Source organism: Danio aesculapii, chromosome 17 (genome assembly GCF_903798145.1).
Source record: "Danio aesculapii chromosome 17, fDanAes4.1, whole genome shotgun sequence".
Lineage (NCBI taxonomy): Eukaryota > Metazoa > Chordata > Actinopteri > Cypriniformes > Danionidae > Danio > Danio aesculapii.
Genome location: NC_079451.1, coordinates 19,076,580 through 19,094,046, shown reverse-complemented (window position 1 = coordinate 19,094,046; position 17,467 = coordinate 19,076,580). Strand labels below are relative to the sequence as shown.

Here is a 17,467-nt window from a genome sequence, read left to right as displayed (position 1 = left end):
GATGCTCCTCTGCATACCTCGGTTGTAATGAGTGATTATTTGAGTTACTGTTGCCTTTCTATCAGCTTAAACCAGTCTGGCCCTTCTCTGTAAACCCTAGAGATGGTTGTGTGTGAAAATCCCAGTAGATCAACTATTCTGAAATACTCTGACCAGCCCATCTGGAACCAACAACAATGCCACATTCAAAGTCACTTAAATCACCTTTCTCCCCAATTCTGATGCTCCGTTACTGCAGCAGATCGTCATGACCATGACCAGTTGCTGCCATGTGTTTCGCTGGTTAGAAATTTGCTTTAATGAGCAGCTGGACAAGTGTACCTAATAAAGTGGTGTGTGTGTGTGTGTGTGTGTGTGTGTGTGTGCGTGTGTGTGTGTGTGTGTGTGTGTGTGTGTGTGCGTGTGCGTGTGCGTGTGTGTGTGTGTGTCTGCGCGTGTGCGTGTGTGTGTGTAATTAAATAATATTATGAGTAAAAAAAAAAGCTATTGACATTTTATTGTGACAATACATGACAATTTTATTCTTGTATTTTTAAATAAAATGAAACGAGACAAAAAAAAAGATTTTTTGCCCAAAGGCAAAGCTTTTTACACAAGGAAAAGTGTGCTTTATTGACAGAAGGAAACAGTATGTAGGCTACAATCCTTTCTTTAAAAAAGCTATAATGTTTTACAGCGCTTATAAAACATTTTGTTATGAACTTATTTTTTCATGTAACTCCAGTTCTAAACTCCAGTGTTGGATCCTCAGCTCAAGTGTCTATTCTTCAAAAAAAAATTCAACGCAATCAATTTTGCTGTCAACTTGTGAGCAGAATCAAAGGTTTTGTGTACTAACCATCGCTAAAGTCTTTCTCCACACAGCAGCTCTTCCAGCGTGAGTGATAAGAATCGGGTCACGTGACGCAGCGGCGCTCATAGTTCGTCCGTTCACTGTCAGCGGCGCTTCATCTCATCTCACCGATCAACCGGAGAACAGCGGGAATTAAACATGTCCATCACCGAGGATGAGATTAAAAACGAACTTCAGTATCCAGGGGATGACCTTGTCTTCTTCGTTAATGGAAAAAAAGTAAGGGGGGATTGAATGGGCATATTACATATCTTCAAGTGTTTCATAATTTCTTCCATTTTTTTATTAAAGTTTTATAGCTCAAAGTCTTTTCGTAATCCATTTTGTGCAGATCACTGAGAAGAATGCAGACCCTGAAATAACACTCTTGACATATTTGAGAAGAAGCTGTATCCTTTTGATATTTTGTTCAGTCTCTGAATGCCTTTTTATTCATTCTGCTGTGTTGTAGGCTAATGTGAAACCATAACAAAAACATTTATGAGACACTGATATTCATGTTTCTGCAATATTGTGGTTGATAGTCACAGTAATGTGTTATGATGTCACAGTATATATTAATATTATATTTTAATGATTATTATCTAATAGTTTAGTCAGCACTTTTATTTTGCTGTTACGTCTGCTGTTTTTTTTTCTGTGTGGTTGCTTGGCCTTTATTTGGTAGTTCTGTTCAGTTGGAAATTTGTCTACGGCATGTAAAAGATTTAACTGTGAAATAAATGTGAGATAAATTAATCGTCAATTGATTGATTGGTTTAATGATCAGTCTAAAAAGTAAGGTAATTTTATTTAAGTCAGATTTTGTTTAGATATTTTCTGGGATATGACATTGAGCATTTCCTTTATTTGTCTTCAATTCAAAAATGGAGGGAAAAGTCATTCTTTTTATTATTATTATTATTGTTATTATTATATACAACAACAACAAAATGCATTTTTAAAAGCACAAGAGGAATTTGTCCAGATAGCTTGAGCTGGTATAAATAAATATTCATGTAAAATATTTACCTGTCTACTCCTGAATCATTATTCACAATATCTTTTGTTTGAAATCTGCTTTTTTAGCTCAAACAAGTCATTTTTATAGTCATATCTGGTATAAAAAAAAATCTTTGCTTATCAGTTTGCACTTTTTACAGCATGTTTAGCTATGACTAATCTGTGTTGACTTCATCAATCATTTACACAACTTTCTCATGTCAAACAACTCAGATTTGTTGTTTCAAATGTGGTGTTTTGGACCACAGAGTCTGTCACCTGCTATGTTTCTTATTAGTACTGGTTAGGTAAAACATTTTTTTCCCGCATGACTATATTCCAAGCTTTTCTCCTTAATATTGTCACTTGTAGTGGGTCTGACAGGAACCAAACTGGGATGCGCTGAAGGAGGTTGTGGAGCCTGCACTGTAATGGTCTCCAAATATCATCCAAGTCAAAAGAGGATTATGTATCTTTTTATGTTGCAATACACTCTTACTAATAAACAGGCCAGAAAGAACCAAAGGAACTTTTCGTGTATAGGTTTTCATTTGTAAAGTATAAAGAACTTTATTGAGTATGAAGAACCTTTTTAATATTAAAGAATCATTTGTGTGATGAAACGTTTCCATGGATGTTAAAGGCTCTTCATGGAACCATATAAAGGATCTTTATTTTTAAGTATGTAAAGTGCACTGCTGTCCTTAAAGCCTTTAACAGGTTCATGATAAATTTTTACAGTGTAAATTAGTTACAAACAACTTACCATAATTAACTAACTTTTCTGCTGAAAAACAGTAACAGATAGCTTTTAATATTTAAGTAATTAAATTACAATCACATACTACAGTATATTTGCTTTAAATTAATCAATCAATCAGTCAATCAATCAATTATGCATTCAATTGAGGTCGATTTTCGCTCATTATGGATCATTCCCTGCCACACAGTTCTATTAATCACCACTTCTTTGAGTTTGCACATGCTTATGTTGGTATCAGATTTGACAGTATCAAGCCAACAAGTTCTTGGCCGGCCTTTCCTTCTACTTCCACTGACCATTCCCATCATGACTGCCTTCTCGAGTGAATTGCTACGCATGACATGGCCAAAATAGGATCATTTCAATTTGGTAATCTTGGCTTCAATTCAATTCAATTCAATTCAATTCAATTCAATTCAATTCAATTAATCTTTATTTCTATAGCGCTTTTACAATGTAGATTGTGTGAAATCAGCTTTACAGAAGATTATGGTGAACTGAAACAGTGTCAGTTCAGTTTTCAGAGTTTAGGCTCAGTTCAGTTTAGTTCAGTTCAGTTCAGAATGGTTTAATATTCACTGCTGAGACTCCAAACACTGAAGAGCAAATCCATCGATGCGCTTTCAGCAAGGTCTTTCGCTTGATGCACCCTAGGATTTCCTTGTTGGTGATTCTCGCTGTTCACGAGATGCACAACAGTCTCCTCCAGCACCACAACTCGAAGGCGTCGATCTTTCATCTGTCTGTCTTCTTGATCATCCAGGTCTCGCAGCCATAGTTTGCTATGGGAAAGACGGTCGCATTGACTAGCCTTGCTTTGGTTGCAGTGCTGTTTATCCTTACTTTTCCAGATGGCATTCATGTTCACCATTGCATTCCGTCCAAGGGTTAAAGGGTTCCGTCCCCATTTTGGTCAATCTTGGAACCAAGGAATATAAAGTCCTGTATTGTCTTGATTTCTTCAGTGTGGGTCTTTATGCTGCATCTTCCATTCTCAGAGGTCATCATCACCTTTGCTTTCTTGATGTTCGGGCGCAACATCACCTTTTCACTTTCGTCTTGCACTTTCAGGATGAGTCGCTCCAGATCTTCTCTGTTTTCGGCTAGTAAGGTGGTGTCGTCGGCATATCTAAGGCCCCGTTTACACTGCCAGTTAAATGTGACCCAATCCCATTTTTTTTTCATATTTTTGTCATATGTGACAGATCGGATCTGTTCTATTACCATGTAAACATGAAAGAATCGCATGGATTTAGATATTCAGAGATCAGTTTCAGGCCTCCTTCATATGTGGAAATAAATCTGATGTAAATAGGATATGTGACAATGCGACTATCGTGTAAACAGGCAGATTGGATTAATTGAGGCATCCATTTGGTACGTCATTAAACTTGCGACAATGTGGTACTTCTCCGCAGTTTAATGGCGTAAAAGGAAGAGCTTGTGTGGAGACGCTGACGCGGTAAACAACAACAACAGAGGAAACATGGAGGAGGAAAGTGGTCAGTGGTCAACAGAAGAACTTACCTGCCTTCTTACCCTGTTGGGAGATGAGTCAGTGGAGACACCATATATAAACCATCGGCGCAAGCTGCAATGATAGCCCTTTCCCTCCTCCTCCGCCTCAAAATCATTTTAATATTGGGTGAATTTTGCATATTTCGCAGAGCTAAAAGCAAGACAAGTTCTTCCATCGTGGCTATTGTGGTGCAGATTCTAAAACCCGCCTTTACACATGCGCAGCATCGTATATTATATGGCAAGTGTAAACACATGAATCAGATATGGGTCACAATTAAAAGAACGTGGAAACGGACAGGCAAAAAAATCAGATTGAGCAACAAATTGAAATTGGGCATCAAGATCTGACAGTATAAACGTGGCCTAAGATTGTTGTGTTCCTGCCACCAATTGTTACTCTGCTTTTGATGTCTTCTGGTAGTGCTTTTCTTAAGACTGCTTCTGCATACAGGTTGAAGAGTGGTGGCGATAGAATTGCTTTATAAACTCATAAATTTAACAGTTTTGTATAAATCGATTCAGAGATCCAATCATATTTTTGTATATAAATATATTTTGCAGAATAATGATTTTTTTACATTTGAAATGACAGCTGCACGCATGCTTGAGAAACAACGAACTGAGTAAAAAATTTCTGACAATATATGGTATCCATGAAAAATGGAGTCATTACATTGAAACTTTTCATGTTGTAATACTTATATAGTTAAACATTTCATAAGTGTTTTATTTTTTATGAAGCTAAAAGGCATTAAAAGAGAGTATTAAAAGAGTTTAGTTGAGACTTTTAAAGGGGTGGTCCACTACGATATAATTTTTTATACTTTAGTTGATGTGTAATGTTAAGTTCAAAGCAAAGGGAGACATGGGCTTTTACAGAGTTAGCTTAGCAAAGCCTACAGCAAACAAAGTTTGGAGACTACAAAAAATACATCCGGGTTAGTGGGATCACAAACACTTCAGGTTACGTGCATTCACCACGGGCATACACCCCGCACAGCTAAGGGGTGTGCCCAGAGGCGCTGTAATGTAGCAGAGAAAGCTAAAATGCCATCCAAACGCTGCTTTTTGCTTTTCCACAGAACTTGTTCTGTTTCTGTATTTGGGCTTCCAAAAGACACGACACAAAGAGAGAAGTGCTTACAGTTTAATTTTAATTGTTTCAGAAAATTATAAAAATATATATATAGCTAGAATTTGACAAAGGACAGCTTCCAGAATCTCTCTCAGTTCAGTGCGGGATTTGGCTAAAAACTCCTCAGAGAAGGAGCAGCTCCAATCATAATAGATGAAGCTGTGGATTGTGAGCCACAACCTGTAAGTATTTTTATTTGTTAAAATTGATCTATTACATGCACAGTTTCTAGCGTTAACGGTATGTTGTAGCAAGGACATAAACAAAGATGTAAACAATGGGAAATGCTGTTTGGCACTGTTAACAATTTAGCTACAAATTCATATTTATCAGTCAAACCGCTGTAAATCTTCAGCAGCGCTGCTGTGTCTCTGTATATGGCCGCTTTCCCTGCGTTCTACATCTCAAATAACGAACTCATAAAAGATATGTGAACGTTTCATATTACTTACACATGCTTATTCTGAATATATGTGTAAGACACACAAGTCAGGTTTTATTTTAGAGAGCAGGCATGAGGTTCAGCTGTGTCCTTTTCTGTCTGATTCAGGCACAAACTGATACGGCTAACAGCTACTCTTACGCACAGTATTTACAGAGCAGATGCAAAGCGCATGCTTGTAAGGGCTGACGCTTTTCCTGGTGACGTGGAGCCAATCTGCGAATCACAGCACATTATGTTAGCTGACCAATCAGAGCCTCTTGAGGGCGGTCGTTTTCATGTTAGCTGAGTAGCAGTATATAGTCAAAGTATAGATAAATGAAAAATTAATGTGATTTTCCACAAATGAAGCATGAGCAAAAAATAGACTCTGGACCACCCCTTTAAGCAATATTAAGCTAAGTAATTTACTTTTCAAAAAAACTAATTTTAATTTTGTAATTAGTAATTATTTTCCTTTCTGTAGTAACTTACTAAACATTGACTGTTAGCAACTCAAATATGATTAATACAGGATTCTAAAATGTTTACAAAAATTACATAGTTATATCCTTGATTCTCTCTTGAAGTCACTATGCCATTAATGCCTGTCTGGCTCCTCTGTGCTCTTTGCATCACTGTGCAGTGACAACCGTGGAGGGCATTGGCAGTGTGGCAAGCAAACTCCATCCTGTACAGGTCACAGTTTAATATTATTCTCCCAGAATTGCAGATAATGATGAGAAAAGCGTGTCACACTATAAATGATTAAAACACAGACACTTGCTAGCTCCATTCATAGTTTCCTCTGCATGCGTCACACTATATGTCGCTGTCCTGCTTATTTGTGGTGTAGTAATTCTTACAACAATAATCGTTTTATCCAGGAGCGAATTGCAAAGGCTCACGGCTCACAGTGTGGGTTCTGTACTCCGGGAATTGTGATGTCTATGTACGCTCTTTTAAGAAACAACCCACAACCCACCATGCATGACATTCAGGAGGCTTTTCAAGGTGATTTTCAAATTATGCCTAATATTTCTTTCTTAAGTAATTATTTAATATTATTTTAGTATACGTTATTAATTATTTGTTATTCAATTGGTTGCACTCAGGAAACTTATGCCGCTGCACTGGGTACAGACCTATTCTAGAAGGCTATAGGACATTCACAAAGGTGAGATATACCAAGAGAAGGCTTTTTTCCAGTTCTAATAATTGAATTGAATTTCACAAAAGTGATTTTATAAACATAAAGTATATTAAATGAAAGTCTGCTTTAATGTTTCAATAATGTTCTGTCATCATTCAGCAGCATAACAGAGATATTTAAGTAAACATGGAACAAAATACAACTTCTGGGCTGTACTTTAAAAAAAATATATACTTTTAATGACAATAGCTTATTGTTAAACGGGTGAAACATTGAGGTTTGAATGAAAGTATGAGCAAAGTATAAAGTGTAAACATAAGATTTCACATTACAATGAATTACTATTTTATTATTATATATTTATTATATGATTTATGTTCTAAATATGCCTGATAAAGATGTTTGATCTATGCTATTGTTGTGCTGAAGGACATTTTTTAAAGTATCTTCTGTAAATCAAGTTAAATGTTTGTTAGTTTTTATTTTGGCTCTGAAAAAAATAAACAGAAAATGACACTTAATAAATTGTTTGATTGGTAGATTTAAGAAAATGATTCCTTGCTAAACAGCACTAAGCATGTAATATCTACATTAACTACTAACTACTTTTCATTTGCAGCTTCTTTTATTTAATATCTGCCTCTATTTATTTCAGGATGGGAGATGTTGCGGTGGGAAAAGTCAGACTAATGGCTGCTGTATGACTAATGGAAACACACAAGAGCATGTTAGGATAAGAAGAACATACATCCAAACACCACTCTTGGTTTTCTCAAACCGAGTACAAACACATTTTTGTCCTAAAGTCATCCATTTACTATAAACCTGCAGCATACTTGGGTAGGAAATCAATGACATGGCAGCCATTGCATCTTCGTAGGAAACCAGTCACATGTTTAAAGCAACACTCATGAGCGTGTGAGGTCAAATCTACAGTACAACCATGAAACAAACAGTAGAAACTTCAGGATCACTGTTTTACAATCACTGTACTTAATGTTATCTAAGCATAATTTATCTGCAATAAATAAATATCGTATTGAGACATCTGGCTTATAGTTCTTCAAAAATAACATTTTCTTTCTATTTTTAGGAAAATTCAGCGCATCCAGTTCAGAACTTGTATGACCAATCAGAGTTTATGCCACTGGACCCGACACAAGAGATTATTTTTCCACCTGAGCTTGTAGTGCGTATAAGAGGTTTAATTTGCATAATAGACCATCATAGTAAAATGGCTGATTACAGCATTATTTCACATATATATTTGTTCTCTGCAGAGTCTGAGTAAACAGACCCAAAGAGAGATGAGGTTTGTTGGGGAACGAGTGCTTTGGATTCAACCCTGTTCCCTCAAAGAGCTCCTGGAGCTGAAGGCCACCTATCCAAATGCCAAACTAGTCATTGGGAACACAGAAGTTGGTAAGGCCCACTTAGATTAGAAATATTAAAGTAACTCTCGACTTTATTGGAAATAGCCTCGTTTTCCAAGTCACCTAGAGTTGAACAGTTGAGTTTTAGCATTTGTTAATCCATTCAGCCAATCTCTGGGTCTGGGGCTATACTTTTATATACTTTTAGCTTAGCTTAGCATAAACCATTGAATCTGATTAGACTATTACCATCTTGCCCAAAAAAAGTTTTGATAGTTTTCCTACTTAAAGCTTGACTTTTCTGTTTTCTTACATTGTGTACTAAGACTGACAAAAAATGAAAGTTGCTATTTTCTAGGTTGATATTTCTAACAACTATACTCTCATTCCGGTGTAATAATCAAGATATTTTGCTGCTGTATAATGGCTAGGGAGTGGGGTCTATTTTCACACTTTGGGAATATTGGCAGAATTAGTAGGCCATCTGGGTGCCAAGACATATAGTATTAGGGAAAAAGTTATTCAGATGCAGCTAGGGTATTAACTCATGATGATTTGTCAGCAAATCTTTCATAACAATGTTTTTCCAATGCCTAATGGGAATTTCAAGACTCTCATCTTTGATTTAACCACGATATTCAACACCAACACAATACATTCATTCATTCATTTTATTTTCGGCTTAGTCCCTTTATTAATCAGAGGTCACCACAGTGGAATGAACCGCCAACTTATCCAGCATATGTTTTACACAGCGGATGCCCTTTCAGCCGCAACCCAACACTGGAAAACACCCAATACACTCTTGCATTCACACACATTCAATACAGTCAATTTAGCTAATTTAATTCACCTATAGCACATGTCTTTGGACTGTGGGCGAAACCAGAGCACCCGGAGGAAACTCACGCGAACAGGGGGAGAACATGCAAACTATACACAGAAATGCCAACTGACCCAGCCGGGGCTCAAAACAGCATCGTTCTTGCTGTGAGGCGATTGTGCTACCCACTGCACCACTGTGATGCCCCAGCCCCCAACACAAAACAATACAGGACAATTCAAGAATGTTCATAAACATAATCTACCAAAACCATTTAATTTTTCCTCTTTGCAGTGCTCAGTTGTTTCAAAGAAGATTGTGACTGTTTTGAGTCTGTTTTCTAGGCATCGAGATGAAATTTAAAAACCTTCTTTATCCTGTGATTCTGGCACCAGCTTACATTCCAGAACTGAATATTATCCAACACACTCAGGATGGTAAGTGAGCCACTAACCTTAAGGGATGTTATATGATGATTTAAAGCACATACAGTATTATTTAACAATATAGTAACATACAGTATATTCTGAGGGGCATCCAGACCGGTTCCTGGAGGACCACCGGTTTTAGCTTTTACCCAAATTAAACACCTAAACCAGGGGTGTCAAAATCAGATCCTGGAGGGCCGCAGCCTTGCACAGTTAAACTCCAACCCTGCTTCAACACACTTACCTGCAGGACTCAATCAGTTTTATCAGGTGTGTTTAATTGTAGTTGGAACTAAACTGTGCAGAGCTCTGGCCTTCCAGGAACTGAGTTTGACACCTATCACCAAAAACATCTATAGTCAGAATCTTACTAGAACTAACTTCCAGGCAAGTGCGTTGAAGCTAAACTCTATAGGACATTGGGCCCCAAGGAGAATGTTCTGGCACCCCTGGTCTAGTCTTCTGATGGCATTCACTATTTAGTGTGATTAATATTTACCATTTAATCTTCTCTATCTCAGGTATTGAGGTTGGCGCATCAGTGACGTTGACTGTGCTGGGTGACGTCCTGCAGTCAGCAGTGAAGAAGCTTCCCGCTTATCAAACTGAGGTTTTTAAGGCTGTTCTAGAGCAGCTGCGATGGTTTGCAGGACAGCAGATCCGAAATGTTGCAGTATGTTGTTCCTGAAAACAAAAAGTGGCACAAAGTGCCAGTTAATAACATAACAATTAATAACATCCACAGTAAAATTTAAGTTATTATAAATGTATTTATACATTATCAATTTCAGCTATTTAATGTATTCATGCTTTCAGGCTGTCGGTGGAAATATTATGACGGCAAGTCCCATTTCAGACCTCAATCCTGTGTTTATGGCAGCTGGCTGCAAGCTAACAGTGATGTCCAAAGGTACACAACCCTGTTTTTATTTTGTTCAAGGATCAAAGGTTGTAGCAATGCACAGTCTGATACAGAATACAGAGCCAGTTTATGTGGAAAATCGCTAGAATTATCTGATTCCACTGGTGTGCACTGATTTTACGCATAATTCTGTTGTAGTCTGAATGTTATGATGGTTATTGCTAATAGGTTTATAACAAATTAGCAATGCTAATTATAAAGTTAGAAGTTCCCTGGTGTTTGTTAGCCAAATGGATGATTGTGTTACATAGGGTAAGGGTTAAGGATACTGAAACCTGTGGTAAACAGGACTTTCACAGCACATGTTAGCCTAGTAGCATATACTGCAGGCTGTTGACCCTAAGTGTTTTGTTGATACTCCAGGTCTCCAGGGTTTTATTTATTTTTTTGCAGATGTTACAATAGCAGAAATCAGTTTTACATCAATTAAACTTCTATTGCATATTCTATACAAATATCTGTTTGATGTTTAAAGGGAAGAAACGTGTTCTTGAAATGGATGACCAGTTCTTCCCTGGTTATCGTAAGACTGCTTTGAAGCCAGAGGAGATTCTTTTGTCCATTGAGATTCCATACACAAAAAAGGTCTGTATATCCATTTCTCTAGTTGAACGTGTCCCAAATGATAACTTTGTCATCAAAAGCCATAGGATGTTCTGTCATCTGTGAAATACAAGGATCTGGAAAAATCTGTTGATTACACTCCTTCATGTAATGAAACTTAATGTCAGTCTGGATTGTCAATGCTGAAATAGACTTCTGAAGTCATATGAGAGAAAAAAAATGCATTCATACTTTTCCATACATCTCTTGTGCGTGTCTGTGTATACCACTGAACAACAAATCTTTCTGGATGAAAACGACATGGTTACTGAATTTCACTTCTCATTCTGTCTGATCAATTGGTTTTTAGGGCCAGTACTTCTCAGCCTTCAAGCAATCCCCTCGCAAAGAGGATGATATCTCTATTGTCACGTGTGGGATGAATGTATATTTCAAGAAGCAATCCAATATCGTGCAGAGTATTCGGATAAGCTATGGAGGAATGGCCCCTGTCACTGTTCTTGCTATGGCCACGTGCAACAAGTTGCTTGCCAGGTAAATGATGATGTACAGCTTTCTCATTTTCATGGTTTCATGCATCAGCTTCACAAAAATCTTTATTTGATTGCAGGCAATGGAATGAAAATCTTTTAGAGGAAGCCTGCAGCTCATTGGCTGAGGAAATGAGTCTATCTCCCTCAGCTCCAGGTGGGATGGTGACATACAGGCGCACATTGACTATCAGCCTCTTCTACAAATTCTTCCTCACTGTCCAGCACAAACTGGCTGTGAACCTGCAGATGGAGGTTTTTAATTCTGATTATACAATCAAGATTTAAAAAAATTGTACACTCTTCCAAGAAAGAGAACATTGGTTCTACTCCTAATTGTTTAAAAGTCAAGGACTATTTGTCACTGTAATATATATCTTTAAAGGGTGTTACTGTTGAAGACATTCAACCTGAGTTTTCCACTGCTACTGAGCTCTTCCAAATGGACACACCTTCCAGTGTACAGCTTTATCAGGTTAACATAACTGCACATGCAGCATTTATTAATTAATCAGCAATTAGCTATTAATCTTATGTGTTGACAGATTAATTAACTTTGTTTGGGTGTTTGTAGGAAGTTCCTCCAGGTCAAAATAAGGATGATGTTGTTGGGCGCCCTATCACACACCTCTCTGCTCTTAAGCAGGCCACAGGAGAAGCGGTTTACTGTGATGACATGCCCTGCTATGAAAATGAACTTCATTTAGCTTTAGTCACCAGCACTAAAGCTCATGCCCTCATAAAGTTAGTTGAAAAGGATATATGTCATGTTTTCAAATCATTTGCATTGAGTAGTTTACATAAAATAAAATTCTGTCATTTCAAACTCACCTTTAATTTGGTCTAATCCATTAGGAAATTCTGTGTACTTTTGGACATAAACTTTGGGTAACCAAATGTGTGTTTTAGTTCCCCATTGATTGCCAAAGTATAGAGATGTGGTTAAGACCAGTTCCTCCAAGACCCAGACAAAGACCAGAGCCCCTAAAACCACACCAAGACTACACTCTTCTAAGATCTAGACCAAGACCAGAGACGCAAAGGCCCAAATCAGGATAACTCCCTATAAATCAAGACAAGACCCAAAAAGACCAAGACACCCCCTTCAAGACATAGACCACAATAAGAAAACCCCAATACACAGACTACACCCTTCGAAACCAAGACAAAAACAAGAGAACCTAAGACCCAGAATACCCCTTAAGACCCAGACCAAAACAAGAGACTCTAAGACCCAGACCAAAACAAGAGACCCTAGACCAAAACAAGAGACCCTAATACCCAGAGCACACACTCAAGACGCAGTCCAGAATAAGATACCTTAAAACCCAGACCTAAAAATAGATCCTTTAAGACCCAGATCAAGACAATACCCTAAGACTCACATTAAGGTTAGATCACCCTAAGAACCACACCAAGACTAGAGTCTCCTAAGGAAACCCAGACCACACCCCTAAAAATCCAGACCAAAACAAGACAACCTAAGACCCAGGCCACTGGACCCAGATGAAATTAAGAGACCCTAAGAAACATTCCACACCCCTCAAGACCCAGACCAAACCAAGAGACCCTGAGACCCAGACCACACCCCTCAAGACCCAGACCAAATTAAGAGACCGTAAGAAACATTCCACACCCCTAAAGAACCAGACAAAAGCATGAGCCTCTAAGATCCAAACCACACCCCTCAAGACCCAGACCAAAACAGAAACCCTAAGACCTTGACCACACCTCTCGGGACCCAGACCAAAACATAAACCCTAAGTCTCAGAACATACATCTTAAGACCCAGACCAATACAAGAGACCCTAACACCCAGGACACCCTTTTAGACCCAGACCAAAACAGAGACACTGAGACCCAGACCACACCCCTTAAGACTCAGACCAATACAAGAGACCCTAAGACCCAGGATGCCAATCAAGTCCCAAACCAAGACTAGAAACCCTAAGACCCAGACCATGTCTGGAGCCCCTAAGATTCCCAAAAATATATACAGTAAAGCCCTGAGACCAAGACCAAGACTAGAGCTCCTAAGACCCAGAATACCCCTCAAAACCCATACCAAAATAAGGGACCCTAAGAACCAGACAACACCTCTCAAGAACCAGACCAAGACAAGAGATCCTAAGACTTGGATCAAGACAGTAGACCCAACAACTCAGACTAAGACAATGTTTCCTCAGGCCCAGACCAAGACTACATCCTAAAGTCTAAACCAAGAACTTACAGTTGGTTAATTGGTTGCCTACATTCTTCAAAATATCTTCAAAAAATGTATTCAGTTTTGAAACAGCTGAGGGTAACTAAATGACAGAATTTCCTTTTCTAGGTTAACTATTCATTTTAAAGCAAAGACTATGATTTAGCACATCCACATTGATTATGTTAATGTGAGCCTAAGTTATTTTTATGACTCGGGTCATAAACAGGTTCAGTGAAACTAGATTGTTGTGATCCAAGAGAATGATTATCCATGATTAAGGCTTAACTATATGTGCATGTTTTCTTTCCAGATCCATTGACACCTCCAGTGCAATGTCTGTTTCTGGAGTGGTTGCATTTATTTCTGCCAAAGACATCCCTGGAAGTAATATGACAGGACCTGTTGTCTACGACGAGACAGTTTTTGCAGATGATAAGGTGATTTAGTCTATATTACAGTGATTGTTCTGTGCTTTATATGGTATTATTTTGTGTTATGATTAGACATTCTGTCTACCTGGTATTAACATTGGTAGTTCGAGAGGGGTCTGGCAGCAGACTAGGTGCAGATGCAATCTGAGCTGCATGCAATGCTTTTGAATAGGCTCACCTAAACCCACACCTAACCCTACTCGTCATAGTGACGTCACTAGCTCCATTGAGTGCATTGTGTCTGACATTGCATCTCTGAGAGATGCAGTCTCAGCTTGCATCATAAAGGTTGTATCCAGATACTATTGGGTAGTTCTGAAAGATGCTTACAATTGAGTCTCTTGTGAACCCAATGCTCAGTACGGTGATCAATACTTTTGACAAAATAAAACTAAAAACACAACATGAAATGCCTGACAAATAATAAAACTGCACATACAGGAATATACATATGGCAATAACATTAGAGCATTGTGCTACAAGCAACAATATGTCAGGACCTGTAGAACAATTGGTGAAAACAGATTACAAATTAATATCCAACCGCACACACTTCCCCCTACATTTCTCAGTGCTGTGATGCGGCTGGAAGGGCATCCGCTGTGTAAAACATATGCTGGATAAGTTGGTGGTTTATTCCGCTCTGGTGATCCCTGATAAATAAGGGACTAAGCCGAAGGAAAATTAATTATTATTATTATAAAAGTATTATTATTATACAAACATTATTCTAAATAAATAACAGAAATCAATCCAAAGTAAAGACACAACTGGAGTGATGCAAGATCTTCTAAGAAATCTTCTGCATGAAATTAAATTTTATATGACAATTCGGAAGTAGAGTGCACAAAAACTGTATAGAATTATCTTTTGTCTGAGACTTGACTTTGATGGCGTAGCATTAATGTTAAGTCTAATCTACCTGACTCATCATCTCTCCTTTGTGCTTTATACAAAAAAATCATCTTACAGAAGCCATGTTTAGTCAAACTAAGATCATTATCATATTACTTAAACATTAGTTTTGCCAACTTCCAAAACGTACTGCATGCCGACAGCTCTGAATTAAAGACTGTTACGCCAGTTTCACAATGTATGAGCGGTGCATATTTTTTCTACATTCGTGTTAAACGACCGGGGTTCACAGTGGAAGCAGGAGCAATGTGTGAGGTTCGCGGGAATAGCTTTCTGTGCAAATGCGTCAGTTTGTTTTTGATTAAAATACATTGCGTTTGCAAGGGTTGATTCGGTTGTACATAGAGAATAACACCTTTATTCTGGGATTACCACTCTTAATTAATACACTTGCATGTAAAGTAAACTGTGACTAAACACATTTACTGGGGCACGTGCCCCAGTAAATGGGGTCTAGCGACGCCCCTGATTCCAAATCTCAAAATATCACAAACAGAGATGCTTATACTGTCTAGATATGGTGTCCATATGCAGATAAATGTGTCTGTTGTGAAGTGACTAAGACATGTTCGAACTTCCAGAGGAATAGTCTCTTTAATAATCGAATGCCATTTTTTATGGAATAAGTTTTTGCTGGCAGCGAAAGTTAACAGACAAAACAAGCGTTGATTATACTTGTTACGTATAAGTTTGCAAGGAAAACCCAGGAAAAGGGACAGAGGGTCAATATCCAAGGCCAGATCTAAGATGTTGTTTATTTGAGCCACAATTCTGCACCAGTAGGTCTGGATCCTATGACAATCCCACACACATAGAATGTAATCTCCTATATTTGGCTATAAGGCAGAGAGGTGAGTGAGCTGCATTGTATTCGAGTCATAAATGAGGTGTAATATGTATTCTATGTAGCTTCCTAAGCTAAACAGCTCTAGCCCTATTGCAGACTAAAAGCATATTGGCTAGAGACCAAACCATCTCCCATTCTTCCTCTAAAATATCCAAGATATTTGCCTTCAAGCTCCCTTTCCCAAATTGATGTGATGTGTGGAGTACAGAACGTGTTATAATAGTACAGAGCCCTCCAGAACGAAGAAATCCACTTTTGTTTAGAAGGATTTAAAATAGTTTTCTCAATTTACTAAATGTTGCCTTGGTTTTGAGGCTATATTTTCAAAAGACAGTCTGATCCAAATTTTTTACAGATATTAAGCTGTTGTAGACACGTAGATACAGATTAACTATAGTCAACATGATGTTAAAAGGGGACAGTATAAGTATTTCTCATAAGAGACATCTTGCACAAGCAGCTATTTAACTGATTAAGACAGCATGTGCCTTCTTGCATAGACGTCTCTTGTTAGTTATGATGCAGTGGATCAGGCGTGAGACCACCGTAGCGCAATGGCTTTTACATTTTGTTCACAAAACAGTGGGTATCATTTGGAAGTTGTAGCAAACGACCCAATGCATTTGGGACAGACGTACATTAGTTCCTGTGCAAAATGTTTCTCACATGCGTCTCACCTGACTGCATACTGGGCTATTCTGTGATCAGGCATTTTTGAATGGCATATTCATTTATTGATGCTTTGACGTGTGCTTTAATGGTCGAATGTCTATGATGTGGCAAAGTTAAATATAATCTTAATCTACGTTATACAATATTACACATTTGCAGCAGAGACCCATAGCAGTTTCCTGAGGAACCCTCTTTTACTCACAGTGAAAAAGTAAAGTTAAACGGGAGATACAGTTATCAAAGATAAACACAGACACTGTAAAAAATGGCACCTAATTTTTGGAAGCAACAAATATTATGTTTACATTTATTTACAATTAACTGTTCAAGAAATCAGTTATTTTTGATTATACTATAATTTTACCTTTGAATAACAGATGTAGCCTTGATGAATATGAAAATATATGTAAACAATATTAACAAACTTTCCTGATCTTTAGATTAGTAGTGTATGTTTGATATGGCTTACATGCATATAATGTGTCTGCAATCTGATCTTTTATACTAGGTCACATGCATTGGACATATAGTGGGGGCCATTGTGGCGGACACACAGGCTCATGCTCAGAGAGCAGCCAAAGCAGTGAAGATCAGCTATGAGGAACTGAAGCCTGTCATTGTGACCATTCAGGTCTGTACAGTATTTACTTCCAGGGCTTGACATTAACACTTGCCAAATGCAATAGATTTCAACTGTGGCAGTTAGACTAGCCACATTGACAGGTTGAATATTTTTAAATTCTAGTTTTCTAAACAGTCATGTGAATTAACTAATTGCAATACGACACTACAAAAGCTTCATGTCACGTTTGCTTCATAAAAGATGGTTATGATATTAATAATATCTGTAACTCATACACACATAAAATGTAAATTAGTGTTTTGTGACTTAGCCAAAACATTTATTTTTTTATTCTAATCTGCAGCAC

At 37.8% G+C, this 17,467-nt stretch overlaps 1 protein-coding gene across 1 annotated transcript in view; it reads left to right on the top strand.

The window, feature by feature from the left end:
• The first annotated feature begins 914 nt into the window (after positions 1 to 914).
• The window catches only part of xdh (xanthine dehydrogenase), a 36,552-nt gene continuing 19,999 nt past the window's right edge, over positions 915 to 17,467 (top strand). Inside the window, exons 1-19 of the mRNA XM_056476565.1 lie at positions 915 to 1,072; positions 1,185 to 1,242; positions 2,207 to 2,303; positions 6,265 to 6,373; positions 6,562 to 6,688; positions 6,790 to 6,851; positions 7,483 to 7,554; positions 7,921 to 8,016; positions 8,108 to 8,249; positions 9,368 to 9,460; positions 9,973 to 10,124; positions 10,268 to 10,361; positions 10,849 to 10,958; positions 11,287 to 11,471; positions 11,548 to 11,722; positions 11,853 to 11,942; positions 12,042 to 12,211; positions 13,984 to 14,110; positions 17,047 to 17,169. Coding sequence (XP_056332540.1) covers positions 992 to 1,072; positions 1,185 to 1,242; positions 2,207 to 2,303; positions 6,265 to 6,373; positions 6,562 to 6,688; positions 6,790 to 6,851; positions 7,483 to 7,554; positions 7,921 to 8,016; positions 8,108 to 8,249; positions 9,368 to 9,460; positions 9,973 to 10,124; positions 10,268 to 10,361; positions 10,849 to 10,958; positions 11,287 to 11,471; positions 11,548 to 11,722; positions 11,853 to 11,942; positions 12,042 to 12,211; positions 13,984 to 14,110; positions 17,047 to 17,169 — 2,163 coding nt within the window. The 5' untranslated portion in view covers positions 915 to 991. The remainder of the gene's footprint in view (positions 1,073 to 1,184; positions 1,243 to 2,206; positions 2,304 to 6,264; positions 6,374 to 6,561; positions 6,689 to 6,789; positions 6,852 to 7,482; positions 7,555 to 7,920; positions 8,017 to 8,107; positions 8,250 to 9,367; positions 9,461 to 9,972; positions 10,125 to 10,267; positions 10,362 to 10,848; positions 10,959 to 11,286; positions 11,472 to 11,547; positions 11,723 to 11,852; positions 11,943 to 12,041; positions 12,212 to 13,983; positions 14,111 to 17,046; positions 17,170 to 17,467) is intronic.